Below are 22,345 nucleotides of genomic sequence, written 5' to 3' on the forward strand. Positions count from 1 at the left end.
TTTTAATAAATAAAAATTATTTTCAAAATATTACACTCTTTTCGAGTGTTATCATTTTATTAATATGTTTTATTATGTTAATTTGCGACAGTTTAAGAATGTAAAAAAATTTAATTTTTCCTCTCTATCAAAATTATAATTAGAATTAATAGTTTTCAAACTCTCAAAAAAAAAAAAAAGAATTAATAGTTTTCAAGACAGACCAACATTACCAAGAGATATAATGAGCATAAAATGCATTTAGAATTAGAAGGTTTTTTAATACATTTTATAAACATATGAAAATAGTCCACAGGATATGTTGAGCCAACATAACCAATTGAGATTGGAATAACTTTACTCGTACCTGCATTCTCTATAACACCAATTTTTTATGGACCAATCACAAAAATTCAGTATACAAAGTCCTGAAAAATGTAGCATCCAATGACTTATTGAATTTGAAATTGTTGCAGTGGTGTCTGCTAATGATGATGTATCCAACATAATGAGAAGTATAAAGCATGGGGCTCGAGACTACTTGCTGAAACCAGTTCGACTACAGGAGATGATGAATATTTGGCAACACGTTATCAGAAAAAATCTTGATAACCCAGAGAAATCTAGCATTACCAAAGAAATAATAGATCAAAAAACATCAACTCTGAAAAGAACTAGAAACCAATCAACAAAGGAAGAGGATGAATCGACAAAGGAAGAGGGTGAGACCAACACTCACCCTGATATTGCTTCCTCTTCGCGGAAGAAGTTGAGGATGACATGGACCCAAGAACTACATGAAAGATTTCTTGATGCTATTCAGGAACTAGGCAATGAAGGTAAATCCTAGATCAGAAGAAACACACACATGCATTTCTTAATTCTTTTTCCACAACTATGCATAAGGTACAATTCCTTATAGGTGGTTCCTCGATTAAATTCATACACATTGTTACATTAAATTTAACTGTTATTAGAAAAGATACTATTATTTGTAGTATATTAATTAATGCCATTTGATCGAATTTTATTGAGTAACATAAAATACACCACCAAAGAAATTATATCTAATTTTTTCATAGTAAATACAACATATTGTACTTTGCTAATGTATGTGAAACCTATTATTAATAAATACCTAACATTTACAGAGGCAGTTCCAAATACTATACTCAAAATCATGAACGTTCCTGGACTCACACGGGAGAATGTTGCTAGCCATCTTCAGGTGCGTTAATTTTAAGTCGTATTATGTCAAAATTTGTGTAAAGATCAATGGCTTGTAGTGTGGCAATTTATATTTTATCCAGTGAGAATCACTAATTGCCAAGCTCATGATAGTAAAATTAATTCCAGCTTGTTTCTTACTATGCGTCTTGTACTATATAGAAGTATAGAAATATCTTGAAGAAGCAGAAAGCTACAATGAATCAACAGAAAAATGGTGAGCCCAATTTGAATAGAAATTCAACGAACATGCATGGTTGTTACACTGCCTATCAAAGTACAAGTGCAGTGCCTAGTAACATTCATCCTGTAAATCTTGTTCCAAGTTCTGAAGAATTAGCTAGCTCAAAGCAGCTGTACCAGTACTACATGCAATCTCGACAGGACCCAATGGAGCAAGGGATGAATAATCACGTGTATGGAAATCCCCCTTCAACTCCATTGCCAACCGAAAACTACCTTCCTGTGCCGGACTTCAAATTGTTGAAGTTTCCAAGTGTCTTTCCAGGAATCAAGGTGGTTGATGGATGCTTGGGAATTTCTTCAGGTCCAAGTAATACACCACCTTTTAGTCCTTCCATCCCTGATGTTTGCTACATTCCATCCACTCAAATGCTTGAAGATGATGCTTCGACTCAAATAGATGCAATTCCCCAGCATGGTTTAGTTGCGTGGCCTCCTCAAGATTTTGGACCTGGTATTTCTCTCTATATTCTATCACTTGAACATTGTATCATTTCATTTTTTTTTTTTACATTATTATTATTATTGATAAGTTACATAGGCACCTAATCATGACTTCACCTCCTGCTAATTATTAGTATGAGTTGAGTGTAGCTTATTGATGTAGTTTATTGGTATCATTTCATTTATTGTGTCAAAAGCTGAATTGAACAAAACAGATGAAGAAATAAATGCCAGCTTTTTAATGGTTTGGATTTATTTGTGTCAAAAGTTGATTGTAACCTATAATATATCTTTAATTTTCCATGCTTGTCATATATTCAAAATTGTAAGAGGTATTACTTACCAAATGTAAGTATAACATATGGCTGAGGATTTAGCCATTGAGTTGAAAGGCAATTTCAATTCATTTATCTTTCATGATCGTTCTTTTGCAACTGCAATAACCTTGTTCATTTTGAAACCATTCCTTTCCAAGAGTCAGTTTTTCTTTTCTTTTTTTTCTCTGTGAAGGATAATTTTTGGCCCAAACTATTAAGCATATTTTCTTTTATTAAAAGCTATAGTTGCATTTTGTGAGTCTTATATGCAATGTTACTCTCCATTCCAGTGTCAATTGGACTAAAACTCATTTGAACTAATATGAATCTCATCTATACAAAATTCAAGATGCTCACTATAGATGGTTCTCTGCCATCATTTTCTACTTAGGCTCAATTTGTTTCATTGAATTTTTTTTTCACAGAAATCGTACAAAATACTTTCCATTTAAACTTATATTTCTTTCTTGGTAATAAATTGCAATAGATACAGACAACATTTGATATCTCTTTACTTTTTTTACCAACTAATAATCCTAGAAACCTTTTCATTCTCCACCAAAAAAAGTATTTGTCAAAAAATTAAGATTAATATCATAGTAAAAGGCTTTTTTTCCTCTTTTTTTTTTTTGGTTTAAAAGACTAATTGATGAAACCAACAAAAACTAATTGAGAATGACACACAAATTATTACGATGCCCTTGACTACGATAGATCATTCCTTCATTAAATTTCGGTTTATCTTATAGATGGCATGTATAATTTTTCTTCTTGCTTTTATTTTAGGGCAACAGGCGGTGAAAAATTTTGTCAATGAACCTGGAGATACCAATTGTGAAAGAAAAAATATTGACTTGCCAGACTACATGCAAGATCCGAATTTGACAGACCTAAAAGGAAAAGGCAAGGCCAAAGCTGTGCAATATTTTCCAGAGCATCCACACATGGAAAGTGGTTTCCATCAGTACAGAAACAGTTTCACGGATGATGAACTCACCATGATGGTCAAAGAGGTAATATTATAACAATAAGGCAAAGTCTAGCTCATCATGTGTTTTTTTTTTTTTGATAAGTTCTAGCTCATCATGTTATTGCCATGTTCAGTCTTCATGTTTAGGAAGTCATTTAGACTTGCACTTTGAACTCATCATTTTGGAAAGAAAAAAAAATACTAAACTAATGGAATGATTGATTTGTAATCATATTAAAGATTTTTTTAGAAAGTAATCATATTAAAGTTAAAAGGAATAATAGGAAAAAGAATACCAAATAAAACTTAAAACACTGAATTGAAAACATGTAAAAATTAATAGGTGTAATTTGCAATTTAGTCCACCCAATGTCATATTTCTTTTTATTGCCTATTTATAATATCGATTAATTTTTTTTAGAATTTACTGTGCTCTTAATTTTGTTTCATAATGATATCCTCTTTGGACTAACTAATATATTGGCTCCACTGAGAGAGAGAGAGAGAGAGAGAGAGAGAGAGAGAGAGAGAGAGAGAGAGAGAGAGAGAGAGAGAGAGAGAGAGAGAGAGAGAGATAACTTATGGCATTTACTCATGATAATTATTATTTATTATCAAACTAAGACACCAATTAGTTTTTTTTATAAAAGCAAAAATCAAACTCCACCAATATATTGTGTGTGCTTTTATAATGACTATATTATAAATTTTTTATAAAAGCAAAAATCAAACTCCACCAATATATTGTGTGTGCTTTTATAATGACTATATTATAAATATTAATTGTCATCAAACAGTGACATCAGGGCCTTTTTTTTTAATAATTTATTGGCGCATATATAATAGTGATAATGACTATATTAATATGACAAGATTTTTTATAATTTTTATAATCGATAATTTTGCTTTGGATTAAAAGAAGCTTTAGTTACAATATATTTTACATAAAAAAATAGTTACTTTCTTTGAATTTGTTCCTTCTTTTCTGTATTGCAGTTTAACGATGAGGATCCTCCAAAATTGTGATCATGATCACGTTCTAACCGAAGCTGGTGCTCGCAATAATGATTTTTTTGGTGATTCTTATAGCTAGGTAGGATAAGTATTTTTGTGTAAAGCTGTTAGCTGTCCACATCTCGTGGGTATTTAATTCTTATAGCTGTTAGCTAGAATATTTTCTGATTAGTTATATCCATTTTTTGGCCATTAGATGCTTTGCACAACAATTCTACACACAATTTCACATCCAATCTTACAATATATTGATGTGATGGTGTCCATAATGTAGACATGAGTGAGCAAAAAGTTTCCAACACTCATAATCTAACATGTCAACATATTATGAAATTAGTTGTGTTCCTTAAATTATTGTATTTTAAATATCCTAGAGAATTAGTTGAGAAATAATGACAGATACTTTTATGCCTTGTGTTTTTATTTTGCTTTTCATGGATTCTATATGAAATTTTTAGAGATTTTTAGCACTCTAGAATTTATGTAGAAATGGTTTTATATTGTGAGGATTCCATAATTGATATCATTTCATCTAGAGTATCGCTTGCCTCTTGCAACATAACCAAAACGTGAATTGTATAAGCCATATATATATATATATATATATATATATATATATATATGTAATAATACAAGTGTTGAGTTATATACTAAATAATTTGAGTGCTGGTAATTCTTAATATTTTTAAATAGAGATATCTAAAGTTCAAATCTCACCTTCCTCATTGTAACCATTAAATTATTAATAAATAAATGAGATCACTTCCATGTAGATAAACTAAATTTGGAAAAGGTCTGAAGCAAATTTAGCAATGAGAGGAGAAACTACCATAAGCATATTTTCTGAGATCCTTTATAGAGCTATGCATTCAAACCTCTAATCCAACAAATCTTAATTGACCTAACTCAATGTTTCAGGTTGGTTTTTGATAGGATGATGAGTTGAGCTGAATTCTAAATATTTATTAAGCTTGAGACATGTAAGATTTTGATTGGCAAAATTTTCATTCTAGGACTTAGTTTAAATTTGTTAAGATAGTTTATTTTGGCATTTTGACCCTTATTTTTAATGAAATTGCAAAATAATATCCAACTGTGTAATTGAAATATTTATTAGATATATAAATTTAGATATAATTATTTAAGTGTAATACCTTAAGTTTTCCAATTAAATTTAAATAAATATTCTTCTCCAAATTTTTGTCCTATAGATAATGTATTTAAATAATTGAATGAAAACCCAATTTCTATTATTATTCCCAATTCCCATAGGTTAGGTTGGATTGGGTTGCGTTAGGTTGAAGATTTCTCTTTTTCTTTTTCTTTTTTAAATAGTGTTGTAGATTCTCAATCCAAAAAAATCAAGATACCACAAACTCAACCCAACCCCACTAATGCACACCTCTAGTCCTTATGAACAACCTTGTCGAAAATAAAAATGTAAAACCAAGTTAGATGCTCGTTCCAAAGCCCCAAAAATATCGCACCACGCAAAATTAATGGTAGATGGAGTCAACAGTGAAGTGTGTGCAATTCTTGGAGAAGCGCTCGTAGGCAATACAATTCAGCGGTGACCATAGTTGTAAGGACACAGTTCTTTTGCGGCCCAATAATGATGTTGGGCTCGCGCATGAAAGATCTCTCACAATATGATTTGTAGAGAGTGGACTTGAAAAACTAGCCATTGGGCACGGGGCGATGTTCCGGTCTTATTTTTAGAGGAATTCATATAGAAAAAGGAGTAGGGTTTGAACATTTAAGCCCTACAGTGTCGCATCTTATGGGGTTGGACTCCTCGGACTTGATCCGAGGATCATTAAGGTCTTCTCCCGATTACCCGACGGTGGGTTTTTCTGTGATGTGCAGGTGTTCTCCTGATGTTTTCCCCCATGGGGTGCCCTTTTTTTTTGAAGGTGGAATGGGGCCTCCCCTCCAGATTCACCTACTTTTTCTTTTATACTAGCCTGCGTTAGCTGTCCTTCGTCCACGTGTAGGGTCAATCTTTACAAGACTGATATTTGTCCCATCAGTTTAATCCCAGAATTGTTGGGGATGGTTGATAAAGCTGGAGAATACGGCTCTGTTAGGTGCAGAGTCTTATCTGGGAAGGGTAGTAAGGATAACTCTCCCAAGATATTTTAGATCTCCTTCCACATTTGATCCTTTATCTCTTTTTTACCCCTCCCCCTCAATGGAGCTTTGGGTCTGCCGAGGACGAAACTGTCCTCGGCTGCATCTCTGGGCCATTACCTTTTTCGGCTTGGGCCTTTGGACTCCCCATGAGCAAGTGGGCCTGTCCCATAAATTATTGGGCCCCACAATAGTAATGGCACTATTGGTCTTTTATTGTGACCATCGGATTTTTGGCCCGATAGTTCTTAGCTTTGTAAGCTATTCAGTTTTTTATTTTATTTTTAATTTAAAAAAATTAGGTTAAAATCCAAAAGTCACCTTCTATATTTCACAAAAGTTCATTTTAGTCTTCTCTCTAACTTTCAATTTATTCAATCAAGGCTTTTCCATCAACATTTGTTATATGTTATGGTTAATTTTCCAATTTTTTTAAATTTTTTTCAAATTTTTAAAATTAAAAAAAAAAAATTCAACTAATGATTGAAAAGTATTTTTCAGAATTTTTTTTTTTTTAATTTTAACCGAAGTTCACAAAAAGGTCTTAATTAAATAAATATGAAATTTAGGAGAGTGAAATGAACAAAAACAAAGTTAGAGGACTGAAATAAATTCTAAAGAAACTTAAAAGGTAAGTTTTGCATTTTAACCAAAAAAAATTAATATAAACTAAGTTTGTGGCTTACTTAACATACCACCAGACCAATCTAGCCCTTCGCTACTTCTTTCACACACTGATTGAAAACAAAGTTCATTACTATATGCTAATCCTCAGAGTTGTTAGGCCGAATAACCATTTCGCATCGAGATTTTTTTCAGGGTGACATGCACAAATTAATTTTTAAGAATAACACATTCAATTGATTATATAGCTTGGTGAGATGTTCATAGATTTTTTTAGCCTATGTTCTTGTCGTTGATTTTTCAAATTAAACTTGTGCACTTTTTTCTAAACATATTTCCAACATACATTTTTTTTTTAACACACAAACTTAATTATTTTTATCATACACAAGGACATAACATACAATTGGATATATGATCATGTGATTGATTAAAATTTAATAATGGAGGCAGTTGAGCTACATGGTGACCAAACTCGAACCAAAATATTTAATTCACTTAATGAAGCACTCCACTTGGATTTGACGGTTAAATTAAGTCACGTGTTCAGTCCCTGCAAGAAATTGATTCTAGCTGGTTAGCGGTTACGGTGGAGCTAGTATTGACTCTTGGAGACCTCACAATAAGGGTAGATAACTTTTCTTTGCATCTTTTTCGTAATAACTATAAAGTGATCATTAATTCGCTGTAAGTACTAATCTTATATTATAATTGATTTTATTACTAATAGACAAAGTCATTATTTATCATTACTTTTTAGGAGTAATTACTATTTGGTCCCCAAGTTTGTTCTATTTGTCCGGATAATTTCTAAGGTAGTAACATTTCAAATGTGTTAGTTTAATATATCCTTAATAGTATTGTGTCAAATTAATCCATAATATTTTCTATTATTAGCAAGCAATCTACTTAACGGTAAAAGACTAATTTGACACAATACTAGACCAAATTGACACATTTGAAAAGTTATAAACTATTTTAATATATAAGACAAACATTAGCGATCGATTAAGGCAATAATTAATTATTCATTTTTTTTTTGTATTATTTTATAGAGTATGTTAACAGATGCTTTTAGAGCAATTGATAAATCATTTTAAGAAAATTTTAACACCACTTTCATGAAAAATATAAAATACTATCAAAAAAATTAATTTTCAAAAATCATTTTTTCATTAACTGTTTCCAAAAATAGTTCCTAAACCAATGTGCTTAGGCCTTAGGGCATCCATTAAAATTTTACTTATATTATATACACTTTTATATAAAAGGATGGGAGAAAGTTAAAAAAAAAAATATATATATATATATATATTGAAATCGTTGTCAAGAAAGTTAATAACTTTTTTATTTTTCCTATAAAAAAATTTTTAAATGGTTTACTATTGTATGTGATAAGGGCATATATTAATAAAAGCGCACATATATGTATGTATGCATGTATGTATCCAGAGGTGGCAGGTACTTGTTGAATGTTCTCATATGATGATTGATGATTTTCCTTCTATTGGGGTCACTCGAGTAATATAAGAGTTTTCATCAAAAGAGTAATATAAGAGAGGGACGTGACACGACATATTTTTACCAACTAATTGAGCATTAGAGATGAGTTATTAAGGAGGGAGAGACAGTGACACCACGAAATGATAGGGAGACTCCAAATACCTGGTAAGCCGTGGACGTTTCTGCACCAATAGTTTTTTTCTTCCTGTGTGTAGTAAATTGCACTAATCCCCGACAATAAATGTACACGATGTAGTTGAAGTAGTACTTATTACAGCGAAGAGGAAACAATTGGATATTGGATTATTCAGTTTCAGAGAGAAATGGTCGGAATAGCCCAAGTTAACGTTTATCTTCGAGTTTCTGCAGTTCTATTCTATGTCTTAACAGCTTGTTTAGTAGGCTTAGATTCTCAAACCAAGATTATCTTCTTCGTTGCGAGGAAAGCTACTTACAGAGATTTGGAGGCGTTCGGGTAAGATCTCACTCTCTCTCTCTCACTTGTGTTTGTGTATCGCGTGCAACCACTTATCTCGATATGAAATAGATCAATTTCATAGTTCATATATTAATATTACAAAGTTAAAGATATATATATATATGTTACATTATTTAAAATTTTTAATAACATTATATTACTATTTTACATGTTAAATTCAAGAAATAACATCTAAACTATGAAATGAACTCTTTCTGATTTAAGCAAATAGAGATATATATATATATATTTATATCTTGTTTTCGTTCCAGCTTTAAACTAAACTAGATCAACATTTGTGTGGTGTGCATGTGTGTGTGTCTACTCATTGACCATGTAATTTAATTTGTTCCAGTTAAGTTGAACAAAGTTTTGGTGTTCATTTTGATAGGATTTTGGTGTATGTGGATTCTGCGGCTGCTGTTTATAATCTGCTTCAGCTATGCAAAGGTTTAATCTCAGCTAGGTTTGAAGGAAACTTGAAAGGGGCATATATATACATATCCTGGATTGGTTTCCTGTTAGATCAGGTAATTTCCTCGAATATCTCTCTGCGTTATCGTTGTTTCAGAGCCTCATGGAAGGTAAAATTTATTCAGACATCTATGTTAGAGTGTGTTTGAATATTATTTATTTTGTTGAAATTGAAAAATTATTGCTGAAAATATGGTAGATAAATATAAAAGTTAGTTGAAATAGTACAGTAGAGCCCATAAATAGTAACAAAAATAAGTTAAATAGTGAAATAATTTTCATTTTTCATTTTAACCCACGCACACTTTAGTCTGCCAATTTCATGTGAAATTAGTGTGTTCAAGTAACACTTGGAAAAGCAGCTTTTGTAAACCAGTCTTTTTTGAAATTTTTTTTATAAAAATAAAATAGACAGTATATTTGGCATGATTATGTGCAAAACGTAGATAACTTGAAAATTCCTATTAAAACCATGTTGCAAGCTCCATAAAATATTTTTGTTAAAAAATATTTTCAGGAAAAGCTGCTTGTTTTTTTTTTTTTTTTTTTAATTATTATAAATTCTAAGGAAGATAAATTATGGTGTTTTTAAATGTTTAATGGTGGTCCCTGAAGTTTTGAGATATCGCTGTGCCTTTTCTCAGTTCAGGAACAATGCACTGAATTTTAACATTAATTAATGCTTTTTTTTCCTTTTGATAAAACTTTTTTTTTTTAAATCATAAACTTTTTTTTTTGAGCGAGTTTCAATTTATGGTGTCCACTCCTGATGATAGCTTTTTATTATTAGACCAAGACACCAATCAATTTTTAATGTAGACAGGGATTAAATTTCAGATCTTATATAACCATCAAACTTTACCAATTGAACTCATTAGAAAAAAAATAATAAATAAATAAATAAATCATAGACCTAAATCACTATTTATTACCTGAAATTGCTGGCAGTGGTTCGTAGGCCCTTAAGTTATTGCCGCATTCATGATTAGGGTGACTCTTTGTAAGTGGTTTTTTTTTTTTTTTGGGTTGCTACTTGCTTCTTTATAAGGTTTCATTCAAGGCAACCAGAAGTTTATTTATTTCTTTATTATGATTTGGATTTGGATAGAGCCAGCCCTTCTAGTAGGCCAATTAGGTCATTGTCTAAGGCCTCCGAGTAGAAGGGGCCTCAAAATTTTGAAAAAGAAGGAGTAGTAGAAAAAATTAATTAATTTCAGAAGAAACTCCAAAAAATCTGATATATCCTTATGACCAAAGAACAAAAAATCTGGAACATTCTTGTAAACATTGGTAACCCAAAAAATTCTTTGGTCTAAAAAAAATCTATTATCCCAAAAATATCATCCTTAACCTTTAGACAAATCAAAATTCAAAGGGATAAAATGCAAATCCGGTCTAAAAAATTGCCCACAAAAAATCTCAAATCCATAAAATTTACTCATACCTTTTCTCTCTCTCTCTCTCTCTCTCTCTCTCTCTCTCTCTCTCTCTCTCTCTCTCTCTCTCTCTCTCTCTCTCTCTCTCTCTCTCTCTCTCTCTCTCTCTCTCTCAACTCTTGCTCTCTGCCTCTCTCATTTTTCTCTCTCAACTAGTTATACTCTTAAATCCTTTTGTTGGTGGCTCATGCTTCCTCTGATCTGAGGAGTGATTTGTCTAAACTCTATGCTCATGATAGTTTGCAAAAATACTGTTTTAAACTTAAATCTTTTCTCAAACTTGATGTTTATTATAATATTGATGATTTAGATTTATTTTCAAAGTTAAAAGTTTTAAAAGAAATCTTACAAATAAAAGGATATACTCCAATTGACATATTAAATTATATAAAAAAAAAAGGTTAGATTTATTTCCAAATACATGCATTTCTTATAGAATTTTACTAACAAAACCTGATATAGTTGCTTTTGTAGAAAAAAATTTTTCAAAATTAAAATTAATTAAACAATATTTAAGATCGAAAATGTCCAAGAAAAATTAAATGGATTAGCTATATTATCGATTGAAAATGAGATTTTAAAAGAAATTGAATACAAAAATTTGATTAGTCAATTTGTATCTTAAAGAGCAGGAAAATAACATTTAAAATGAAATATATTATAATATAAAAATATTAATTTAATTAATACATAAATATAAAAGATGCTCAATTTTAATTCTCACATGAGGCCCAAATGTCTATAGCGGGCCCTAGATTTGGATAATGAAACAACAAGATAGCAATTTCTTGGAAGCTAGCACATCACAGGAAACTTTTGTAACAGAAGTGTCAAGTCTCAGTCATACTAGTATTAGGACTATTCATGCGTAAACCAATTGAGCAATGATAGGACCACATAATTCTTCATAATTTTGTATCACAACTCATCATATGACGAGTTGTAATTGACATAGATGTGATGATAGACTATGTAAAAATATATTTTTACCAATCACAACTCGTCATATGACAAGTTATAACACAAAATTATGAAAAATTATATATCTTGAGCATTACTCAAACCAATTTGTCAAGTCAATGAATCAGAAAAGGATTATTAATTACTCGCGAGCTGTCAAGACTCAAGAGGCAAAAATGAATCAATATTATGGAAAAACTTTTTTTTTTTTTTCTGGTTTATGGAAAATCAAATTGAATGCGTGAGATTTTGCATTAGAATTTTTGAACTCTTTGACGGTGCATCTAATTTATCTGTCCATTTGCCAATGCCTTATAGTTGAAAGTGTTTGGAGGTATAGAAAAAAAAAATTAAATTGTGAAATTAATAGTATATTATAATTATCTCTAAAAAAAATATTTATCTCTAAAAAAATATATATATATATATATATATATAATTTTATATATTTGTCTGTGTGTTTTTATTTCTATCTTTTAGGGTTAAAATTATCACACTAATTATATTTTGGTGAATATTACTTAAACTATAAAAAGTCACGTTTGGCCTTCCTTTAATTGCTACAATATTATGAAATGTCTTCTTTATTTTTTTTTATTATAATTTTACAAATTTATGGTAAATATGTTTGTCAAGTTATGTGCAAAAGGATGGATAACTCAAAATTTCAAGTGCGAACATGTTGATTCACTAAAGAAGTTAACACCAACAAGCCTTTTTGAGTTTTCAATGATCTAATAGGCATTCACATATCACTTTACAATAACATTCTTTTCTTTTTCTTCTCTCTCTCATTTATTTATTTATTTATTTATTTGGTTCAGAGTCTTGCAAGTTGCAACTCAACTAACATCTTATAATATTTTTAACAATAATATTCATGATTCAAATCAATCAAATCTCCCTTCTCTCATTTTCATAACTATCAAATTAAAAAAATATTTTTATTTTTTATTTTTAGGAATCATAAAAAAAAATGATTTTTTTAACAAAAGTCTCAGGAGTACAAGTTATGAATTGTTTAATATTCCATTATCTTTTTCCCTCTTTTCTTTGTACTACATAATGAATAGTATACATAGTCTTTGTGTACACAACTATTAATCATTAACAAGTATAATTTTTCTTTAAAAAAAAATTATATTATCTAGAGTTAATAATTTCTTAATACGTGTCATTAAATCATAACATTAAACCTTAATTCTTCCTCGAGTGATGGTGCAGGTTGTAAAGTTATTTTCCATTAATGATTAGGTAGCACCACCTTTTGGGTTAAAATATTCTTCTCATCTCAAAAATATTGAACATTTTTTAATCTAAAATGATTTATATCTGTCTCTAAAAATTTAAAATGTTTTACATTTTGTCTATCCATCCACTCTTTTCAAAAAAAAAATTTTCTTGATGTGTTTGATAGAAGGGACAAAATAAAACCCACATAATACTTTAGAGTAAAAAATGTGGCTTATATGATTATTTCGTCCTTAAAAAATCATTTGGATTCTACTTCCATCCCTAAAAAATGGATGGAAGGATGAAACAAAAGATTTTATAATTTTTAAAGGTATAATTTTTTTTTTGGTAAATTTAGGGACGAAAATATGCATGACATATTGACATTGGGGAAGCAAGCATATGACTAAACTATTGTGTTGTTTCCAATATTGCTAAACAGTTAACAGCTTACATTACATTTGCTGCAAACTCAGCTGCTTTTGAGGCCTCAGTTCTTGCAGTAACGGGTGCAGAAGAATTTCAATGGATGAAGCTGTGCAATAGATTTACCAGATTTTGCTTCCAAATGGGTGGAGCATTGCTCTGTGGCTACGTGGCATCTATCCTAATGGCACTGATATCATTCATCTCCGCCTATAATTTGTTTAGCAACTACTCATCAAAACGATTCCTGCGCTTAAAGAAAACATAATGATCCATTCTTAGGCCAACGTTTCCATTATATTTGCCTAATAGTGTGGAATTTCAAAACAGGGCTTTTTGTTTTTTTTTTTGTTAGTCAATCATGTCATATAAATGTATAAAAGCTATTGTATAAGCAGGTAAACGGTACGGTTTAGGCCTTCCTTTCAAATAGTGGCCATATGGGATTAAACTAGGAAAAAAAAGTTTGGGATTAGTACTTTTGAGAATGTATAAAATAATTAAGATTGTAATGTTTGAAGGTGTTATGAAAAATTAAAATCAAGTAATGTTATGGTGTTCCAAAATGATTTAAGAGAAAGAATCTCAAGTCATACTCATTTAATTTACTTTGAATTTATTTTTTATAGGAATATACTTATTGCTATATAAAGTTTTTGTTAGTAATCACAAGTGATTGGTTTGGTGGTTTTTAAAGCTTTATGAAATCCATGAGGAGTAGGTTCAAAACTCTTGGCCAATATCTTGGGCTACTTCCAAAGAATTATCTCTTAGTAATTGTCCAGTGTGTGGAATGGGGAGGACTATACATACTAGAGAGGATGGTCAAGAACTCAAAAAGCTCTAACTATATATGCTAGTAAAAATTGATATATAATTTTGTAATACATTTTGGGATTTTCTCTCTCCTAATAAGGTTTTACTCTTTTGCTCTGTTTGCAACTTCGAACTGAAAAACTACAACTCTAATTTCAAATTTTATTTCATTCTTTTCTATTTCTTTCTTTGAAATTGAGGAATTTATTTTTTTATTTATTTTTGGTCATTTAGATACTAAGATGGAATTTTTTAAATGTTTTTTATAAAATTATTTTAGTAGCTATATAAATTTCAAATATGTCAGTGGTGCACACCATGTGCCACATAAGTGTTTTCTGTAAGTGCATTAACTATAAGGATTAACTTGATGGCAAGTTAAAAATGATAATTTCACCTATTTTCAAATCATCTTGAACTAATGTATGTTTTATTGTGAGTTCTAGTTAACTTAACTGGTAAAATTTCTGATGGTTGAATAAAAGATTTGAGATTCAATCTTTGCTTACACCAAAAACTTATTAGTATTTTAGTCTGATAATAAAAAATTATTATCAGAAACAGACGCTATAAGTTGAAACTTCCTTTAAAAAAAAAAAAAAAAAAAATGCTTTATTAAATGGGATGGACTGAATATTGCTACACACTGGCATCTAGTTTAGATGAGAGCTCTACACCGTGGCCCAATGTTGGGCTTAGCTTGAGTGGACTTTTATCCTCAGGCCCGCTAATTCTAACTAAACTGTCCTTATGGGCTATGGCCACTTCTATTTACTCTATTGCTTCCATGGGCCAGCTTCTTCCACCTAACTTAGGCTTATGGAAGCGTGACAGCCTGTGCGGCTGAACCTTGACGAGGTGCTCGGCATGGCTTGCCTTGACATGATACCATTCTGCCTAGTTTATTTCTTCTTCTGTACGATGTATACCAATCGGTCTCGTATTATAGATACAATAGAATTCAATTTATGGTGTCTACTATTGTTCTTTATCATTGGATCAAAATGCCAATTGATTTTGGGTATAAATAAGATTCGAACTTCAAATATCTTACTAGATGGCAAAAAATTTTACTAATTGAATTAACTGAAACTCACATAAATTGTTTGTTTTCCTCTAAATATTACTCAAAGAAGGAAATTATGGTGCAATTTTAATATATTTTCATTTGGAAAATACAACAATAAAGTCTTAGTCCCAAATTTTTTAGAGTAAGCTATAGATTATAAGCAAATTTATATATAATGGGCTTCATAATTATCATCTTGTCAACATGACAAGGTACAATATAGAGATCAAATATGTAAATAGTTTTTCTCCAAACCAAATTGGAAGAATCTCTTCTAACCTATTACATAATGATTTATAAAACCATTCACATGTAATAAGTATTTTTTTTTAATGCAATAATTATGAAAGATGATCTATTACAAATGAAATTCTTAAAATCCTAACTATTCATGCTTAAATGAAAATTTGATAATGTTATCAATATCCAAAATGTATCTCAAAATGGTAGTAGTTAATATGAAAAAATTTGGGGTAATTAACTAATTATGGAATACAATAAATACATATTTTTTCCTCTCATATGATAGTGGATTTTAATAATTAAATTCATTGTATGACCCATTATCTATGTAAGAAGGGGAAATATGCGTTTATTGTATTATAATTATATTTTATAATTTTATCAAAATTTGAACCATTTATCTAACCATGAAAATTTAGAATTTTAAGAATCCATCAGTGACTTTATACCAAGGATTTTAAGAACTTAATATAGTAGAGTTATAAAACCCCTCGAGTTCCTTAATTCAACGACTCCATTACTACCGACAGAAGGCAAAGAAAAAAAAGGTGAGAAACTCAAGCTTGCATATCATAGATTATGATGGGGTTGAAGACAAGTTAATTTGTAATGACTTTGATGTGCCGTGATTATGGAAAACATGATGCTTTCTAGATAGTTGAAAGGATGTTGATTCATTACGTGCGAAATTGCCTAATCTTTGTGTCATTGAACTGGCTTGAGTTCTCTCAACTTTAATTTATGACATCAATTCAGGTGAAACCCATGGTATGTTTGAGAGCGAGCGCTGGGAAAGTGCAACATTATCACATGGAAGTTATGATAATGACTTGCCCAAAATTGGCAATAAAACTTTTGATTTAGTACATGATAGATTCTCATTATCTTACAAGATTTAACCCCACTACAGGTGTCTATTTTTATTTCTTTTCATCCACCACATGGTAGATACTACTAGATATTTCTTCCATGTTCCTCTCTCTCTCTCTCTCTCTCTCTCTCTCTCTCTCTCTCTCTCTAAGGTCGAGAGATGATGCATCTAAATTCTAATTAAAACAATTGCACAATGTAGAATTCATTTTATCAGTAAAAAGGTATCTAAATATTGCGAAGACTTCTCAAAATGAAAAGCAAGTCTTGTATGTACAAACTCAAAACTAATTTGTTATAACTTAAGTTTCACTTTGGGCATTTCAATTTTCAAGTCTTCAACTACACACTAATATGATTTATGGACTATTGTTTCCCACTGCCTAAAACCACTAGTGTTTTAAGTAGGCCCGGTCAACTCGCCTGAGAGAGCACCGGCGTCTTCTCAACCCCAATGAGGCCTTTCAAACATTGGTTCCACAATGATAATAAAAAAAATAAAAATAAAAACCTATCATAATCATGACATTGGACGCACTCCTTACCCTTTTTTATTTACGCTCTGTTTGTTTCAGCAATGATGTTTTCTAGAAAATAAGTCATTTTTCAAAAATTATTTTCTATAAAACTATCTCATTTTTCAATGTTTGGTAGCAATTTTAAATGAGTTAAAAAAAATTTTCTTAACTTCCCTTATTTAGCTTGCTGTGAGATAAAGTTATTTTCCAAAAAAATTTAATGAAAAACAATATCTAAAAAAAAGTCATACTTTTTATGTTGACCAAAAATAGTTTTCCTTTGACTCATCTTTTTTTATGTTACCAAATAGTATTGGAAAACACGGAAAACTATCTTTATACAAGGTTTTCCATCGAAACAAACGGAACATTAGTAAAAAAAGAATCACACTATCATGCCTGGCAATAATATATACATATAATCAAGGTGATCTATGTAGCACCTACCAAAGAATTCAATTTTTTTTTCAATAAGGGGACTGAGGAACAGATGTAGCTGCCAATCAGACTAAAAAGCCCGTTGGCTAAAGAGTTCAATGTTATTAATTCTATTTGTCTCCTTCAAGCATATGTAAACCCAATTCAAGGTGGTGCAATTGATAAAGAATTGCACCATTTTAATTGAACAACCAACAAAATTGCACCATCAGAATTATTGCAACAGATCCTATGACGTGCACAACTCAATATGAGTGATCTATGATAAAATTGGGAAGCAAGAGTTTCACAAGTGATTTTATGATCTAGGTATTACTTAGTTGTACACGATTTGCATTTCTATCCAATAAAGATTTGCCATCCACATGTACAGAAGTCAAGTAATATCACTGAATTACAAGACACAAATACTCAATTTAAATAAGTTTCTTACAAATATTATTGGCCTAATTTTTTGTGAGGTTGATTTGAGCTATTATTATTTTTATTTAAAAGAAGAAAAAAAATGCAAAGTTATTCCATTTTTTTCTCATTTTGTTATGTAAATTGAATTCATTTTTCCCTTCTATTCTTTTGTGGTGTGCTTGCAAGCGCCACATGTGCACATTTTTAAAGAAAAAAAAATACAATGTTGGTCTTGTTCATGGGTGTCTAACTCCAGAGATTAAAGAAAACAAAATTAAGTCTCCTTTGTGTTGGCATAAAATTCCTACAAAAATTATTTTCAATAAAAAAAATGATTTCAAGAGAAATGGTTTTTTTTTTTTTTTTTTGGTTGCAACCCAAAAAATGATGTGCCAGTAACAATGGCAGTGGCGATGGGCGAGCCGGGTGGTGGCCACCAGTATGTGGTTCCTCAAAAAAATTAAAAATACTTTTAATTGACTAGCAATTTTTTTTTTTTTTTTTGAGAAAAAATTGACTAGCAATTTTTAATTGTGTTAAACAGCCTAAACACTTAAATATATATATATGGAAAATATTTTACACGAAAATAAATGAGAAGTAAATGAAAGATAAAAGACCTATTTGATAATATTATTTTAATAACGTTAAGTGTTATGAAAATATGTATGTATGAAAAAAATGTTATAAAAATATGTATTGTATTATTTTAATATCAAAAACTGTTGTCTAAACCACACCACATACCCAAAATTTGCTTACAAAGCCGAACCGGGTCTCTAGAAGTCTTTTCAAACAAGGTCACAGAAGAAAGTTGTACTATTACGTGGACCACAATCAAAACGTATAAATCCTGTTGCACAAAAGCATGAGATACCAGAATCCAAAAGAATTTTCAAATTGTCTTTCCAAAAGATGAGAAAATGTCTTATTACAAGGGGGCACACATCTCAAGAACCGTTCAATTTTAATTCAGTTTTGTATTTACTTTAAAGAGTTAGCATGTTTGGTCGCTGTCCTTAATCTATCTAAATCTTACTCATAAATAATGTGAGATAATATAAGGTAATAGTGGGAATTGTCACTTTTTAGACTCGCATAGTGATAGATTACGAGAGTTTTTTACCCACAACCTTGCTTAATTCTTAGCTCTCACTTCTTGCAATATGATCATCTATATATCCTATATTCCTATGTACAAGGATGAAAAACTTGAAACATTTTCCCTCACCAAAAAAAAAAAATGAAATGTTTTTTTTTTTAAAATAAGTAAATAAACTATAACGTTTGGAATGGGCCATCTTGGAGTCCCGTCAAAGAAATAAGTGATTGACAAAAGAAAGTTAATTCATGTGAATGGTTGGCCACAAAAGTAATGTCAATGGACCACATTGTGACAACTACTTGTTTTACATAAAAGAATGAGATACAGCTATTGAGTTTTGTGGAGTCTAATTGTGTTTGATCCAGATGATGACCCGACTAGAAATGATGTTGTGTGGTTTTTAATGGGAGATTTTCTGAGACTTAATCCATAGAGTGGAGGCTTGGGCTAATATGCCCAAGTTTTGGCCCATTTTGTAACCCATTGTGAATCCTGTGCATAGGATATAGAAACCATTGTTTTGGTGATTAGGGTTTCTTGATGTAGTTTTTGAGAGAGAGAAAAAATATATTACCACATTTTATATTTTTCCCTGATAATAATGAAATCCCTGCAACTCTATGAACGTAGGCAAATTGCCGAACCACGTAAATACTGTCTTGTGCGTGTGATTATTTTTTTTTTTGACGTGTGTTTTCTCTATTTTGTTTCTCATAGGTTTGGGAATTTCATGATAATTCCCTACAACAACAATTGAAAGAACATTTCAAACTGTAACAAATATTATTCTAGTTAAAGCTCCAGATAAGGAAGGGTGGTCAGCATTAGCTAAAATGACAACACCAATTTTCACTTATTAAGGTCTCCTTTGGTGTTAATGGATGAAAGATACATGCACGAAACATCGCATTTAAGAAGTGGTACCACTCTCTACACATCTATATCAACGACTATTCAGTCTTTGTGATTATCTGAAGTTTTCAAGTCATTATTTTTTGTCAATATTTATGATATATGACATGGAAATCAGACGCCATATTCCTTGTGACAATCGAGCCTTGATATTATGCTAACACTTATATACTTGTTTATCCTTGTAATTTCTCATAAGTGTTAAATTTAGCCTTCATTATAGCTGTTTGGTTATTTTAATGCAAGTAAGTTCCCTTCTAATGCTTAATTTTTCACGCACTAAGTACTATATAGTTCATCATAGCATCAAATTTACTTCATTTGCAATTAAATTCTTGTCAATTTTAGGGACAAAAATCAAACCTTTTGTAACAAAAACAATAATTTAGTTTTTATTTTATGCATGAATTTGGGGCATAGATAAGATAAGTTGAAGGTGATATAGTATATACACATGCTGAGCCGGGAGGTTCTGTTCTAATATCATCATACCAATTTGAAAAATTTTAAGTGATATATAGAAAATTTAATAATTGATATATCATATATTGTTCTAATAGTTTTTCCTTTGGTATCATAGATGAAGTCCACCCAAATATGTTCACTTTAGTTTGAGAAATGCTTTGGTCATGATCTCCTGCAAACTCGTAGTAAGAAAACATAATGAGATTCCCCCACCCTTTTTTTTTCTTTCTTAAATTTACTACTCTATATGCTTTACAATTTTATTAAAAATTGTACCCATTTCAAATCAAAACCTATAAATTGGAAGGGGCTCCTTATATTAATATTTATTAATTTATGCTAGGCCATTACTCCAATAAGCATGGAAGGATATCTCAAAGACTATAGAGTATAGACCCATTCCACTGGACATTTGGTCCAAGTGGTACCTACATAGGGGTTGAAAGCAGAGAGGAGTTCATTTTTAACCGGCATTTATAGATTATAAAAAAAGTATAGACCCATGAGTAAAGAAACTCTATATACACGAAAATATGACATCAAATTTATTTCCAAGATCTTTTTTTTTTTTGTCATGCTAACGAGTGCACTTAGGGTACTAGTTAAAAATCCAGTTAAAGAAAGTTTTGACATCACTTTTATGGGAAATGAAAAAAGCTGTCAAAACATTAATTGCTTTTTTTTCTTTTCCCATAAAAACTTTCTTTAATTAGATTCTTAACCAGTGCCCTAAGAGCTCGTTAGCATTTCTCTTTTTTTTCTTTTTTTTTTTTTGGGGTAAATTTTTATTTCCAAGATCCGGCCGTATCAGAAGGGGGGGCAAAATTTAATAGATGCATGGGAGGTTGTTGGTTTGTATGTTAGATCGGTGAAGCTGACATAAATGTAGAATTAAATGAGGCCAAAAATTAAATTCTGGAGTTTATTATTGCATTTGATCTAGGTCAGTAAGAGCACCAACGATAAAAGCAGTTATGACAAGATAACAAACGGACATAACTAAGATTGAGACACCAGTGCAAATAGTGGGCCTATTTTAATTTTTATGAAATAAAAAATAAAAAACAACAACAACAACATACTACACAAAAAGAATTTCACAATTTTTTCAAAGTTATTGAAGAGGAATATTGTGATTACTTTAACATCACTTTTATATGAGATAACTAGGGTTGTCCACCACCTGCCCAAACCCGAAGAACTACCCGAACCTGAAGCTCTCCACCCGAAAACCACTAGATCAAAGCACTGTTTTGGTCGGACGCGGGTTGTCGACGCCTAGATCGAAGATTGTCAATTCAAGTTGCAGGTTGGCTATTTGAGACATCGACGAACCCAACCCACCCAATGAGTTGTTCTCTCCCCATCAAAAATCACAAGTTTTGACAAAAAACCGGTAAGTCGAAACTCTTAATCTGACAATATAGGGAGATTTTAGCCAGATCTCGATAGATTCATCAAGATCTCGACCTGATCTCTATAGATTCAGAGGAAATATCAGCCAAATCTTGTTAGATCTAACCAAATCTAATGAGATCCGGAAAATTTTTGGCCAAAATCGGCCAAATTTCGATCCACAATAGCAATCTTGAAATCGACCGGTATGCACCCAAAATCGATAAGACTCGAATCGGCCGATTCAAAACTTCATTTGAGTCGATTGCAAGTTAAGATTTTCCCCACCTGATGCATTCAGGTCAAGTCTGGGTTAGGCGTAAACCCAACCCGGACAGACTTATGGATAGCCCTAGAGATAACTATTAAAATCATTTTCATTACACGTTAACTACAAACTGTCACTTCAATAATTATGAAATTTATGGTAAAATTAATGTGTACTTATCATTTATATTTGTTAGTTTCACTAATTAAATGGAAGAAGCTTGCACGTCAAGAACCTTATAAATCAACTAACACTTCATAATAATTCCATCAAAAACGTTTTGGGTTTAAAACATTAAATCCCTCTGCCTTAACCTTCGAAATTTTAAAGAAAAGAAAATAGAAGAAACATGGATTTAAAGCGTTTAGCAAAAAGTATGGATT

At 30.8% G+C, this 22,345-nt stretch overlaps 2 protein-coding genes across 2 annotated transcripts; both read left to right on the forward strand.

The window, feature by feature from the left end:
* Positions 1-510: 510 nt before the first annotated feature.
* On the forward strand, positions 511-4,607 carry LOC115961759 (putative two-component response regulator-like APRR6). The gene is made up of 5 exons (XM_031080686.1): positions 511-818; positions 1,131-1,207; positions 1,369-1,903; positions 2,997-3,223; positions 4,177-4,607. The coding sequence occupies exons 1-5, from the start codon at positions 548-550 to the stop codon at positions 4,204-4,206; spliced, it is 1,140 nt and encodes a 379-aa protein (XP_030936546.1). The 5' UTR covers positions 511-547; the 3' UTR covers positions 4,207-4,607.
* A 4,044-nt stretch (positions 4,608-8,651) lies between these two features.
* LOC115977412 (CASP-like protein 2C1) lies at positions 8,652-14,027 on the forward strand. The gene is made up of 3 exons (XM_031099241.1): positions 8,652-8,926; positions 9,321-9,459; positions 13,475-14,027. Exons 1-3 carry the CDS (start codon positions 8,775-8,777, stop codon positions 13,724-13,726), a joined length of 543 nt encoding a protein of 180 aa, XP_030955101.1. The 5' UTR covers positions 8,652-8,774; the 3' UTR covers positions 13,727-14,027.
* The last annotated feature ends 8,318 nt before the right edge of the window (positions 14,028-22,345 follow it).

The sequence above is a fragment of the Quercus lobata genome, chromosome 2, assembly GCF_001633185.2.
Source record: "Quercus lobata isolate SW786 chromosome 2, ValleyOak3.0 Primary Assembly, whole genome shotgun sequence".
Classification (NCBI taxonomy): domain Eukaryota; kingdom Viridiplantae; phylum Streptophyta; class Magnoliopsida; order Fagales; family Fagaceae; genus Quercus; species Quercus lobata.

Bases quoted from the DNA above. Each gene is read 5' to 3' on its own strand.
- LOC115961759 (XM_031080686.1), top strand. From the start codon at position 548: ATGATGAATATTTGGCAACACGTTATCAGAAAAAATCTTGATAACCCA. The intron at 1,208-1,368 runs GTGCGTTAATTT...TGTACTATATAG, and splicing joins ATGTTGCTAGCCATCTTCAG to AAGTATAGAAATATCTTGAA. The intron at 3,224-4,176 runs GTAATATTATAA...TCTGTATTGCAG, and splicing joins TCACCATGATGGTCAAAGAG to TTTAACGATGAGGATCCTCC.
- LOC115977412 (XM_031099241.1), top strand. From the start codon at position 8,775: ATGGTCGGAATAGCCCAAGTTAACGTTTATCTTCGAGTTTCTGCAGTT. The intron at 8,927-9,320 runs GTAAGATCTCAC...TCATTTTGATAG, and splicing joins AGAGATTTGGAGGCGTTCGG to GATTTTGGTGTATGTGGATT. The intron at 9,460-13,474 runs GTAATTTCCTCG...ATTGCTAAACAG, and splicing joins TTGGTTTCCTGTTAGATCAG to TTAACAGCTTACATTACATT.